This window comes from Neolamprologus multifasciatus, chromosome 22, assembly GCF_963576455.1.
Source record: "Neolamprologus multifasciatus chromosome 22, fNeoMul1.2, whole genome shotgun sequence".
Lineage (NCBI taxonomy): Eukaryota > Metazoa > Chordata > Actinopteri > Cichliformes > Cichlidae > Neolamprologus > Neolamprologus multifasciatus.
In genome coordinates this window covers 1,579,268-1,593,227 of record NC_140459.1, presented here as the reverse complement: position 1 = coordinate 1,593,227, position 13,960 = coordinate 1,579,268, and the positions used below count along the sequence as shown (strand labels likewise).

General features: G+C 41.2%; 2 protein-coding genes and 1 long non-coding RNA gene across 3 annotated transcripts in view; 2 read left to right on the top strand and 1 right to left on the bottom strand.

The window, feature by feature from the left end:
• LOC146492519 (uncharacterized) overlaps nt 1-13,960 on the bottom strand; it is a 100,249-nt gene that overhangs the window by 4,639 nt on the left and 81,650 nt on the right. The window lies entirely within an intron of this gene.
• Nucleotides 3,558-13,960, top strand: part of LOC146492524 (uncharacterized) — a 45,816-nt gene continuing 35,413 nt past the window's right edge. The window contains exon 1 of the mRNA XM_085149255.1: nt 3,558-3,726. Within this exon, the coding sequence (XP_085005381.1) occupies nt 3,693-3,726 (34 nt within the window). The 5' untranslated portion in view covers nt 3,558-3,692. The remainder of the gene's footprint in view (nt 3,727-13,960) is intronic.
• Nucleotides 5,643-7,313, top strand: LOC146492525 (uncharacterized). The gene is made up of 2 exons (XR_014872065.1): nt 5,643-6,208; nt 6,936-7,313. It is a non-coding gene; the product is annotated as an uncharacterized LOC146492525 (long non-coding RNA).

The following is a 13,960-nucleotide window of genomic DNA, read 5'->3' as shown; positions in this document are numbered from 1 at the left end:
GTAAATACAGTCAGATTGTCCACACAGTCATTGTTTTAAACATATGTGAATGTCGAGTTTGTCCGACAATGTTGTGCTTACAGAAATGCGTCTTCAGAGGTGCAGAGCAGCAGCTTGGTATGCAGCTCCAGTGTGTTAGCAGCTTCCCCCTGTAGTTAATGCAGCACGTTTAAATCAGTAGGTCATAGTTGTTCTGTGGTCTGACAACAGGAACAGAAAGATGCAGATTCATTGTGAATTCAGCTGCATCAAAATGCAGTATGAGTGAGTGTAGAGAGGAGAGAAGCAAACTGATGGAAACAGCTCGCAGAAAGCTGAGTGTAACTGAAGCACAAACACAGAGTAACACACACCCAGCACCACTCTGTTTGTTATAAATCAGCTTTAAAGTTTCCACAGTTCATGGTTGTTCCTCAGCATTACACTTTCCTCACAGCTCTGACCCGAGTGCAGATGATCATCATAGAAACTAATGTTCTGGGACTGTCCTCCATATTTGTCCCTCAGGTTTCTACACTTCTTCTCTTGGCTCTCGGCGAAGGCGGTCGCACTTTTTCTCCTCTCCTCCTTCCCCTTATCTTCCCTGCTTAGCCACTTGTGTCCTTGTCTTGTCTCGTGTATATTACTTTCCCTCGAACAGTCTCTCACTGTCGTTCTCTAAAACCTAAAGAGAATTATGTATTTGATCAACTGGTCTTTGAATGCTATTGACACCCTTTTCTCAATGAGAAGTCTGGGCTCGGGTGAGCCCGAGTGTCCTGGAGGGACTTTCCCTGCCGGATACACGATGGACGGGTGGCAGAACTGGAGGGTCATGTGCCTGGCAGGACTGTCGATCGAGGATGCTGAAGATATCTACCTATTCGGAACCATGATAACAGGGTTCTTGCTGATCGGAGCTGGCATGGCCCTGGCTTATCGGAGAAATAAGAGAGCGGAACCGGCTGTTCAAACCCCCCCAAAGCTGCCCGCTGGAATCGAAGCGATGGGACGAGGCGCGACCTCTCATAACGAACGCAGCATGGTTAACACCTTGGAGAAGCTTACAGCTGCCGTGAAGACTCAATACAACACCATTGAGCGTATGGTGGGATACATCAGAGAGAGGCCTGCTCAAAATGACAACCTTGAGCGAAAGTTGGATCACATCGTGGAACGGCTCACTGCAGTTGTGAGGTCTCAGAATCAAAAGAATGATAACACCACGGAACAGAAGTTTGATACCATCATGGGGAGGCTCGCGGCTCTCCAACGGGAGATGGAGAGACCAGCGTCAGAGTGTTAATGAACAGCTTGAAATTCTCCTGAGCTGCTCGCATAAAAGAAAAATCAACAACTTCAACTTCAACATGCGGACACCACCACGGCGCCAACTGCGGGCCCAAGGCTGGAGCCGAACAAACACTCCCTGATAACGACTGTGTGATGACTATTCTTCCCATCCCATGCAAGGCCACCTGGATTGGCTGGAGGACTGTTTACTTAGCCTGATAGGGCGAAGGACACTGTCTCAGCTGAACTATGGACACGCACACATACATATACACTGATAAGCATATTATAAGCTTGTACTTTTCCCATTGTTGTGTACTTTTTCAGTGTTTTCTCTGTAACGCTGCCGATCTCCGACTGTATTCCCATGTGATGTCTTTGTTGTGTGTGTAAGTCGGGGGGGGGGAGGGGGGGAGGGGGGGGGTCCTATTCCTCTGCGGGGCAACCTGCATATGGCCAATAAAGCATTCATTCATTCATTCATTCATTCATTCATTCATTCATTCATTCATTCATTCTACGTTCCCTCACGTCCATCAGGATAGTTTTGGTCATGTAGTCCTTATATTGAGAGGAGGATTGTTTTTCTCTCACTGATCTATTCAAAAGCTGCGACAAAGAAGTGGCCAGAAATGCATCGAGCGATCACAACAGCTGGAATGGACTAATATTACTTTGTCCTTGTTTGAGTTCCTGTAAACTTTTTAACAAACTCGACTAATTTGTTTGGTAAATCTGATTTACTTCATTTCTCCTGGGATCATTCCTACAGTGAGGATTAATAAAAAGCTCCAAAGTCTCTCATTAGTGCTTCATAAACTGACTTTTTGTTTTATCTTTGTAGATGTTCACACCGAGAAGAAGCTTCCAGCTGTGAGAAGAAGCTGGTTCAGAGCTTTTGAAGTGAACCTGGGAGTGCTGTATCTGCTGATTGTGGTGGGAATCATGACACGCTGTGAGCAATTTGATTCCAATATGTTAGATGTTTGATTTTAAACATTTGAAGTGAAATGATTTGATGCTGCAGACCTGATTGTGTTTATTTCCTGTTCCCACACTGGCAGTGTTTCTGCTACTTCACTGGAAAATACACAAACAGCAAACTTGTTACTGTAATGTTATTGTAGGGTCTACCTCACAACATAAAGCACCTTGAGGCTGTTGCTGTGATTTGGAGAAGTAAAACTGAATTGAATGATTAAGACAACGTGTGTCCTCCAGTTGGACAAACCTCAAACACCTCATCTAAGTAGCACACAGGTGTAATCCTAGTCAGGAGCTTTCAGTGTGGAGGAGCTCCAGCTCCTTCGGCCCTGCCCAGAAATTCTGTCTATTTGGCAAATCTGATTTATCTATTTATTTGCCAGTGATGCGAACCGAGGTCTGATCCTGGTTGTACAGGCAGCAGATAGCCAACTGCTACATCAGGTGGGACTGATACATCAGACTCCTTAATCAACCCCACACAGGCCCAGCCAAGGACGTGGTTAAGTGTCTTCTCTCCACAAAACACTTGCAGACTATATGGGTAAAGTCCTACACATCCTTGAGAGCATGAAGAGTCCAGTGTTGCATGGAAACCACATTGTTGCTCTGAATTTGAGATTTCACAATTGGATGGACTGTCTCCTTCAATATTCTGACATAAACCTTCTTAGGGAGGCTGAGGAGTGTGATCTCCTGAAGTTTGAACCCACCAGCCCAGATTTACAAATCCAGAGGCCGAGTACCCGACTCTCATGTGATGTTGCAGAGGTGTGTTAACCAGGACGGCCCAACAACAAAGTATGAATGAAATGCATCAGTTTTTCTGCACAAAATGTAGAAATGAAAGGAAAAGTTAGTGAATGACATAAAAAGGGAAGAAGTGAAATATAAATTGTTGTTCATTTAAAGAGTGACTGAGACGTGGTTCAAACTTTCCACATCGACTGGATGAACCTCAACAGTTCAACAGTTTGTTTCTCTATAAGGCAACAGCAAGAAAACAAACTGTAACTGAGAAATAACACTTCCTGGGTCGAACCAACTGTGACACTGAGGTGTGACTGTGTTTGTGCTTTTATGTGTGAACGTTCAACGTCTTTAGAAAAAGGAGAGTTTATACATTTTCTGCTTATATGCAAACTCAGTTTGATATTTTCTCAAAAACTCAACAAAGTACACATATTGTACACACAGAGTTTTATCTGTAGTTAAGAAACAATAAATGCAGTTAAGAAATTTTTATGCAAACCCTTTTATGACGTTAAGCTGATACAACCACAACCACACTTCTGTTGCCCACAGACTGAGAGGAAATAACCACAAACCAACATCCACACTGCTTTCTAACAGGACCACAGACTCAGAATCCTCCTTCAGTCCTGAAGGGCTCTTTCAGATGTGCTACACTGGGTCTAAGAGTTCTGTGCCTCCTGATGTTAGCTGGGATCATCATCCTGTCCATATGCTGTAAGATAAGATACAACCTCTGAACTTCTCCTGCAAATGAATGTATGACTGATACTGAATCCCAGCAGCCAACAAACATGCAGCTTCACAACCAGAACGTGTCCTTCTGCCACAGCAAATACAGGAAGTACATGAAGCCAACACAGAAGCAGCAAAAACTGCAGTTCCTTTAATGACCACTGGAGGCTGATGCTGAAAGCGAGTCAGTCCCCACAGACTCCCATGTTAAAATGAGCACCTTTGCTGCCTTAAAAACATGTTTCCATTCAGGACCAAATGAGTTTTGGTCTCTAAGGATAGTTTCCTCTTCATAAAAACTGCACGGTGGCATTTTAAATGGAATTCTCTGATCAATAATATGAGCTGCTGTGTGGTACAGCCTGACCAACACGTTGGTTTTGCTGACTGAGCTTCTAGTATTTCATGAGTCTGTTACTTAGCACTGATTAGCAGGTGTGTGTCTGTGTGCATGATTCCTGGCTCATATCTTGTGTGTGTTGTGGAGGTGGAGTGAATGTTCTTGTTGTTCCTTCAAACTCTTCACTCAACACGGTGATTCTGTGATTATATCAACAAAGCAGACAGGCAGCAGCATCTGCTGCAGACTGATGCAGGTGCAGTCACACTATGTTAGACAGTGGCCGTCTGTCATTGTGCGACTAGTTAGTTCACTTGGTGTATTAAGCAGGTAGCTAACAAGCTAATGTTAGCTCCATTCATCTCATAGGAAAATGAAAAACTTTATTTAAATCATTTAAATTTTAAATCTTCGGTTTTGTTGCATTTCTAACCAGATATTTTGGTGAGTTTGGAAAACGAGCAGCTGAAGGACGAGATGGAAGGTAAGAAACTATTAAAAACTGTCAGAGTTGGAGACGGATTTGAAAGGTAACTGATTTTACATTTTGAATCAGCTTCTTGTGTTAAGATAAAAAAAAAAAAAACCAAATTACAGCAGCTGACCTCCCAAACTAACATAAACAGGAGAAACTGTTCACAGTCAAAGGCAGCTCAGCCCTACAAACTCCTTCGAAGTGAAACAGGAAACACACAGTGAGAGCTGCACTTCCACAGGAAGTACCTGATCACATGGAAACAACTGTGATATGAGGAAGTGTTGATTCCCAGTGTTGTCTGTTCTTTCAAAGCATATAGATAACATCTCTGACTACAGGTGTAGAAATGCTGTTTGATTCTTCACCTTCTTCCTCCACACTGAAGCACAATTATTCTGAATCTTGTCAGTGGTTTTTGTTCACAGTTTGATACGTATTTAGCTCATCAGATTTCCTGTAGTTCTAACACCTCCACCCACAGGACATGTTAAAGAACAATGGCTGCAAGTTTCTGACTCTTATTGATATTTGACAAAGCAGAGGAAGAAGATTATTTCTGTTCAATGTTTCACTCATTTAATTTAATTTAATTTAATTTAATTTAATTTAATTTAATTTAATTTAATTTAATTTAATTTAATTTCTTACAAAAATATTAGATGCTTTGAACAAGAATCAAATGCAGGATGAACTTCATTTCAATTGAATCCTGGATTCTAAAATCACACGTAACTATTGTCAGAATATTTTAACTTAATTTTAATCTGTTTTTCTCTAAAGACACAAAAACCAACCTGACTCAGTTACAGAGCAGTTATGATGAACTGAGTAAAAAACACAGTCAGCTACAGGAAGAAGTGAAGAAGCTGAAGGAGAAGATAGAAGGTAATAAAGTTTGAATAACTAATAGAAAACATCAGTGTTACACAGTGATAACCTGATTGTGTCTTTGTTTTGAATCCTAAATGTTTGATGCTGTGTAACAGTTTCTCTGTATAATGTAAGTTTCAGTTAATTATGAATAAGAGAGAAAACCCGAGTTTAAATGAAGTATTTACAGGGAAATGACAGGGACCAAAGATTAATGTGATACAACATGACACAAAGTCTGACTTTAAAACATGTGTTTGACTTTAAGAGAAGTGTCCTGATCGATGGAGGAGATTTGGATGCAGCTGTTACTTTATATCCACTGACTGGAAAACTTGGTCTGACAGCAGGAGAGACTGTCAGGATGAAGGAGCTGATCTGGTGATGATAAACAGCGAAGAGGAACTGGTGGGTGTGTTTGTTCATGTCTGTGTGATCTTTGATGGAGCTGACAGTCATCTGTTACTTGTGTTGTTTGACCTGCTGTCAGTCTGTGACCTGCTTCCTGTTTCCACTCTGATGGATTTCTCTCTGATTTCTGCACAATGGAAGAAAAGTTTCATCACATTTATTCTTCCTTCAGACATATTCACAAGATGATGTCACCACAACAGAAGTGCTGAATTATGACTGGAGACAATATTTGTGTCTCTTCTCAAACAGGAATTTGTCAATCAACTGAGCATGAGAGGATTGTTCTGGATTGGTCTGAGATCCAAAGAGACATCAGGAAGATATGAATGGGAATGGGTGGACGGATCAGCGCTGACAGGAATGTGAGACATTAGTTTGTTTCTATTCCAGAGTTATTATTTAGAAGTGAAACATTGATGTTTTGGAAGATAGATCAGCAATACATGAGTTGAGCTATTTTCCAACAGCCCCACAAACTGAATGTAAAGAAAAGCAGAAATCCTCCTTTGAATGAACAGCTGTGCTTGAACTCTCTTCATCTGCAGTCTGTGATGACGTTCAGTTACAACAAGTCAGTTTGAAGAAATCAGGATTGAAACATGTTCAAAGCAGCGACCGACACATTTCACTTTGTTCAATTTGTCTTCATGTTTTTTGTGCTGTAATGTTTCTTTTCTCACAGAACAAAAACTGTTTCAGAGAATTCCTGTCTCTTCTTCTTTGGTGTTTTGTAAACTTCAGAACATATGAAGGAAGAAGCTTCAGTAAATATGACCTGATAGACACACATTTCAAAGTGATGTCTGTAACAGCTGACAAAACAGTTTCAAACAGCAGAAAGTCAGCTCTGACTTCTTTTTATTCTCCATTTTTACAGCAGGAAGATTTCATATTCATCAAAGCTTGAAAGCTGTTTTAGTGTGCATGATGATTCTCAGAGAAAAGTCTAAAGGAGGGAAAGTGGGCGAGAAACCTGGGAAAGAAATACAGGAAATATTGGAAATATTCCAAAGAGACTCATATTTATATGAATGTGACAATAGTTATGAGTTTAGTCCAGCTTCATATCAGATTTGATCTCTCTGACAGGTTCTGGGAAGAAGGATTGTCAAATCCTTATTCTGGTTACTGTGGAGCCTGCTGTGACGATGATGGGAGATGGATGCAGTACAGTTCTTCTACCCTAATGACCTTCATCTGTGAGAAATGAGTTTGGTGCTTTGATGTAAATGTTTGAATAATCCAACCAAAGACACCTCACTATGAAATGTCCTGCATGAGCCTCAGACTCAGCTTACAGTCTTTACTTGTTCATTCTGCATCATATATTGATTACATATATTGTCCCTCTGTGCTCTGTGCTGTACAGTAAGGTTGGAAGTCATCCACACAAAACCTTGAAGTACTTCATTACTCTGTAGTTCCAGCAAATTGTTCTAATAAAAGTCAAAGTGCAGCTTGTCTTTACTTTGGTTTACTTGGTTTATTCATCAGTCTGTTGGTCCTAAAACTTCAGTAAACGTCTTCTTCAGTTTCTCTCAAACAGCTGAAAGTAGCTGCTTCTTACTTTTAGCTACAAATCAGGAACCAAGAGACTGAAACCAGCACAAATTCAGTTTGTCAAACTTACAAACGTGTGAATAAGTGAAGATGAATCCGTTTAAAACAGCTTTCCTTCTTCTTCTTCACTTACATCAAAACACAACTTTACCTTCCTGCTTAGTTTGCAGCGAGCTGCCTGCACAGCGTTAACACACTGAAGGTCAAAGTTCATTTCAGCATGACAGAAAGGAAAAGTCCAGAAACAACAACCCTCACAGTGGACACGGTTAAAGTCTGTTGATTTAAAAAAAAAAATTTAGGGGGCCTAGAACTGAGCCCTGTGGGACACCCCACAAGAAAATAGCAGAGGACAACACATGGTCACAGAGACAGACACAAAAAGTTCACGGAGTCAAGTTCTTCTCTTTCAAGGCTCTATTTTTCACCAGAGCTACAGTATCCAGAGTCGTACGTAGTGAAGAGTCAAAGTTATTAACAAGATAATCGACCTCTGTTGGAGTAGCGTTCAGATAGCTGCTCTGCTCTATGAGCATTGACGATGATAACAGTGGGTGGATTATATTCTTAAACTTAATTACAGCACTTTCACAAAGACATCTACTGTGATAAAGTCTGCTCTCGACTAGGGATGGGTACTGGTAATAAACCAACATAAACGGTAGTAACCAGACCGAAAAGCAGCGCACATTTCGCTTTTTTTTTCCCTGAGATGTCATACACTTCAGATTCTAGCCAATCATTTTACCTTTCCAAGGATAGTAGGTGGGCCCAGGTACGTACGTTCTTTTAGAGCACATTATTACATTAATGCATGTAAGGTGAACTAGCAAACATCATCATAGCTACATGCGGCTGTCTTCACCGGCACCGTTTCAAAAGTACCGGTTTGGCACCGGTATCGGATAAAACCTAAACGATACCCATCCCTACTCTCCACTGCTGTGTAATCAATGATTGTAAATGTAAATGTTATCAGGAAATGATCAGACAGGAGACGGTTTTCAGGAAACACTGGTAAATGTTCAGTTTCTATGCCATATGTTAAAACAAGATCTAGAGTGTGATTAAAGTGGTGGGTGGGTTCTTTTACATTTTGAGAGAAGCCAATTGAGTCTAATAACAGATTAAATGCCATGTTGAGGCTGTCATTTTTAGCATCTACATGGATGTTAAAATCACTCACAATAATTATTTTATCTGAGTTGAGAACTAAATGAGATATAAAGTCTGAGAAATCAGACAGAAACTGTGTGTAAGGCCCAGGTGGACGATAGATGATAACAAGACTGGTTTCTGAGTTTCACAGCTGGGGTGGACGAGGCTAAGCATCAGGCTTTCAAATGAATTAAAAGTCTGTCTGGGTCTTTGGTTGATTAATAGACTGGTGTGAAAAATTGCTGCCACACCTCCCCCTCGACCTGTGCTTCGAGATTTCTGGTAGTTAGAATGACTCGGGGGTGTTGATTCATTTAAACTAACATAATCATCCTGCTGCAACCAGGTTTCTGTAAGGCAGAGTAAATCAATTTGTTGATCAATTATTAAGTCATGTACTAACAGAGACTTGGAGGAGAGAGACCTAATATTTAATAATCCACATTTCACTGTTTTACTCTTTGGTTCAGATGTGGATACTGTATTGTTCTTTCTTTGTAAATGTTTAAGTTGTTTGTTGCTGGATTTTTGTTTGTTTTTTGTCTTCTTGGGAGCTGACACAGTCTCTGTGGAGATGGGTTTTTGGGGGGGTAGCAGGAGGAGAGAAGCTGCAGAGAGGCGTGTAAGACTGCAACTCTGATTCCTGGTCCCAACTCTGGATAGTCATATTTTGGGGGTTTAATAAATTTGTCCATATTTCTAGAAATGAGAGCTGCTCCATCCAAAGTGGGATGGATGCCATCTCTCCTAACAAGACCAGGTTTCCTCCAGAAGGTTTGCCAATTATCTATGAAGCCCACATCGTTTCTGGGACACCACTCAGACAGCCAGCAATTTAAGGAGAACATGCGGCTAAACATGTCACTCCTGGTCTGATTGGGGAGGGGACCAGAGAAAACTACAGAGTCCGACATTGTTTTGCAAAGTTGCACACCGATTCAATATTGATTTTAGTGACCTCCGATTGGCGTTACCGGGTGTCATTACTGCCGATGTGAATTATGATTTTACTGAATTTACGTTTACCCTTAGCCAGCAGTTTTAAATTTCCTTCAATGTCGCCTGCTCTGGCCCCTGGAAGACAATTGACTATGGTTGCCGGTGTCTCTAGCTTCACATGTCTGAGAACAGAATCACCAATTACCAGAGTTTGACCCCCTGCGGGTGTGTCACCGAGTGGGGAAAAACGGTTAGACAAATGAACGGGTTGGTGGTGTACCTGGGGCTTCTGTTTAGGAATACGCTTCCTCCTCACCGTCACCCAGCCGCCCTCTTCCCCAGCTGCTTGGGGTCTGCCGGAGAACAGCTAGCGGGGCCTACGCTATCTTCGGCCGCACCAGCTACAGGGGCCTGGCTAGCTACGGGTGAATGAAGGGTGCGAAGCCAAGTCTCAAATTCAGTAATCCTGGCCTCCAGAGCTGCAAATATGCTACATTTGTTACAGATATCATTACTGCTAAAGGAGGCCGAGGAGTAACTAAACATCTGACACAATGAGCAGGAAAGTGCAGGAGGGACAGGTGAAGCTAGCGAAACAGTACAGAGACAGTGAGTGAATACTTTGGCTATAAATTAGGTAGTGAGTACACAGAAAGTGTGCTTCGCATGAAGCACGTGAAGATTATACGAGTGCTAAATAAAATCAAAGACTCGGCGGTCCTGTTGCTCTTTTTTCACCTTTTAGCAGGAGTGGGCTGGGTGGAAGTTTGCCCACAGCGGTCAGTGGAAGGATCCGGCAGTGTCTCTGTGAGTTTCACATTACGTGGTAGCGCACTCGGTGCTTGCTCGGAGGTTTAGGGGTTTTTTTCGCTGTAAAAAGAAGTTTTCTTCCCACGCACAACGGACACTAATGTTTTTGTCACTTTTTATGGAATCAAACTTAAAGTAAGGTCAGTACTTCCACGCTTTAAACGCTGCTGCTCATACTCTCTCCCGCACTCGATATATGATCCATTGTTGATCTGTACATGTTTGTTACCGCGAACGTTGCGCGCTCCTACGTCATTGTCATGAGACACTCTTGCAAACAAAATCCCGGTTCAGTAATGCAGTAATGCAGCGTGCTTATGGGAAAGTAACAGTAATCTAATGACCTTTTTTGCAATAATAATCCCTTACTTTACTTGTTACTTGAAAAAAGTAATCTATCACCATCATCATCATCGTTTATTTATATAGCACTTTAAAAACGCACCAGGCAGACCAAAGTGCTGAACAACACAAAAACAAAGAAAAGCAAAATATAGTAAATATGCAAAATATTGCAGAATATAGTATAAAATAATAGGAGGGATGTCAGTTTCCTGCCGAGTTAAATCTAATTACAGTAACGTGTTACTGCCCATCACTGGATGTTACACTCTGCAAATGGAATGAAGGTGATTGTTATTAACCCTCTGGGGTCCACAGACACGCTGCACCTCCAAGTCACATGACTGATTTAAGCTGACACAGCAACAAGCTGCAGCCACGCTGAGTCTCTATTTCAGGTGTTGGACTTCAAAGTATACACCGGTTTTTACATTTTAATAACAGGCCACTAGATCCAGAGTTGTGATAATATATATATATATATATATATATATATATATATATATATATATATATATATAAATGATGCTATTTTTCTGATTAAAAAAAGAGCATTTTCTAAGGACAGCGTAAAGACTGTAAAGACAGAAAAAAAGCCACCTCTTTCCTATTGGTGGAAAAATATACCATGTCGACCAATAAAAAAAAAAAGGCTACTCGTGGCATTTGGTTGAGAGACAGAGCGAATGAGAGAGAGAGAGTGTGTTTTGAAACGAGAGAGACTTGTGAGGTCTAGCGTATAGCTAGTGTGTTGTGTTGTCTTGTTTAGTTTTGTGTGTCAGTGAGGGCACTAATGAATGTCACAAAGGCAGTGTGGGAATGCAGTATTATAACTTTAGGGATTTAGCAACATAAAGTTATGTACAAAGTATTATATATTTAAAAAGAAACAACAGTGAGGCTGTTAGACAGCCCGGGAGGTTTTTAGTAGTTCTCCACTAAGTTTGGGAGCCGGGCAACAGGGGGCGCGATGCGAAGGTATAAGAGTAACTGCTGAGTCAGGAAGTTTCAGATCAACATTGTGTCACGTAGGGCATAGCACAGATTGTGTGTGACTGTTGATCTCCACATGCGCATTTGTTTGATTTGTATGGAATAAAAGTTGAACCTAGTCTACTGTCTCGTCGCGCTTGTTTCTGCCAACATCAAAGGACCGGGAAGGGACGGGTAAAGCTCGAATCCCAACAGCAGACTGCAGTGTAAACACTGCCACCAGGTGGCAAAGAGGAGTGATACACCTCCTGCTGTCGGGCCTGCAGGTTTATCCCCGTGCTGTTCTCCTCTGTCTAGTGGCGGACAAATCATTTTTTCTTTTTACTGGCACAAATAATTTTTGGGGCATCTTACTGTGACACCTGATTGTTCTCTCATTTTAGTTTTAGTAATGTTTCTTATTAAAAGGTTTTGTATTATTCTGCCAGATGCATTTTTAGATAAATAGTTGTATACACTGGCCCCTCGTTTATTGCAGGAGTTACATTCCAAAAATAACCCGCAATAGGCAAAAACTGCAAAGTTGTGTTGTGTTACTAAAGTATGTCAAAGAAAAAATAACTGTAAATTCAGACAGATGAGGTTGAGCTGAAAAGAATGATACCAAGCAAGGCAAGGGGAAAAACAACATAAAATAAAATAAAATGAAACAATTTAAAGGTGAAATACAAACGTAAAATCAAAAGGAGTCAAAAATGGACAATTATATTTGGACCTCAGAGGGTTAACCCAACAAATCATTAAACATTAGATTTAAAGTTTTGTTCACCACAGTGCAGATTTCTGACATTTTGTGTCAGTGTCAACAATTTGATTGTTTCTAACAAAAACAGTGAAACTTCAGTTAGACTTGTGTTTGTGAATGAACCGCCCCATGTTGTGCAGCTTTCTGGAGTTTATACTTATTGGGCTCCATATTTATTTATTATACAGGCTGTACAGTACATAAGATCAAAACTCACACGTCTTATGTAACTAAAATGTCTAATTAACTGGGCTACAGAAAATAAGTTAATAAGTTATAGACTATATTTATATGAAACGTGTATGCTCAGTGCGTTTGAATCAATCTAACCACATGTAACAACTGCATATGTGTTTGAAAAACAAACAAACATTTGATTTCCATCACACCCTCATGCAGATGACACCCAGCTCTATCTGTCCATGAAGCCAGATAACACACACCAATTAGTTAAACTGCAGGAATGTCTTAAAGACATAAAGACTTGGATGGCCACTAACTTTCTGCTTCTTAACTCAGATAAAACTGAGGTCATTGTACTCGGCGCTGAAAAGCTTAGAAATATGGTATCTAACCAGATTCTTACTCTGGATGGCATTACCTTGGCCTCCAGTAACACTGTGAGGAACCTTGGAGTCATTTTTGACCAGGATATGTCCTTCAACGCACATATTAAACAAATATGTAAGACTGCGTTCTTCCATTTGCGCAACATCTCTAAAATTAGAAATATCCTGTCTCAGAGTGACGCTGAAAAACTAGTTCATGCATTTATTACTTCCAGGCTGGACTACTGCAATTCATTATTATCAGGATGTCCAAAAAACTCACTGAAAAGCCTTCAGCTAATCCAAAATGCTGCAGCAAGAGTACTGACAGGGACTAGAAGGAGAGAGCATATTTCTCCTGTTTTGGCTTCCCTTCATTGGCTTCCTGTTAAATCCAGAATTGAATTCAAAATCCTGCTCCTCACATACAAGGTCTTAAATAATCAGGCCCCATCTTATCTTAATGACCTTGTAGTACCATATCACCCTATTAGAGCACTTCGCTCCCGCTCTGCAGGCCTACTTGTTGTTCCTAGAGTATTTAAAAGTAGAATGGGAGGGAGAGCCTTCAGTTTTCAGGCCCCTCTTCTGTGGAACCAGCTTCCAGTTTGGATTCAGGAGACAGACACTATCTCTACTTTTAAGATTAGGCTTAAAACCTTCCTTTTTGCTAAAGCATATAGTTAGGGCTGGACCAGGTGACCCTGAATCCTCCCTTAGTTATGCTGCAATAGATGTAGGCTGCCGGGGGATTCCCATGATGCATTGAGTTTTTCCTTTCCAGTCACCTTTCTCACTCACTATGTATTAACAGACCTCTCTGTATTGAATCGTATCTGTTATTAATCTCTGTCTCTCTTCCACAGCATGTCTTTATCCTGTCTTCCTTCTCTCACCCCAACCGGTCGCAGCAGATGGCCGCCCCTCCCTGAGCCTGGTTCTGCCGGAGGTTTCTTCCTGTTAAAAGGGAGTTTTTCCTTCCCACTGTCGCCAAAGTGCTTGCTCATAGGGGGTCATAT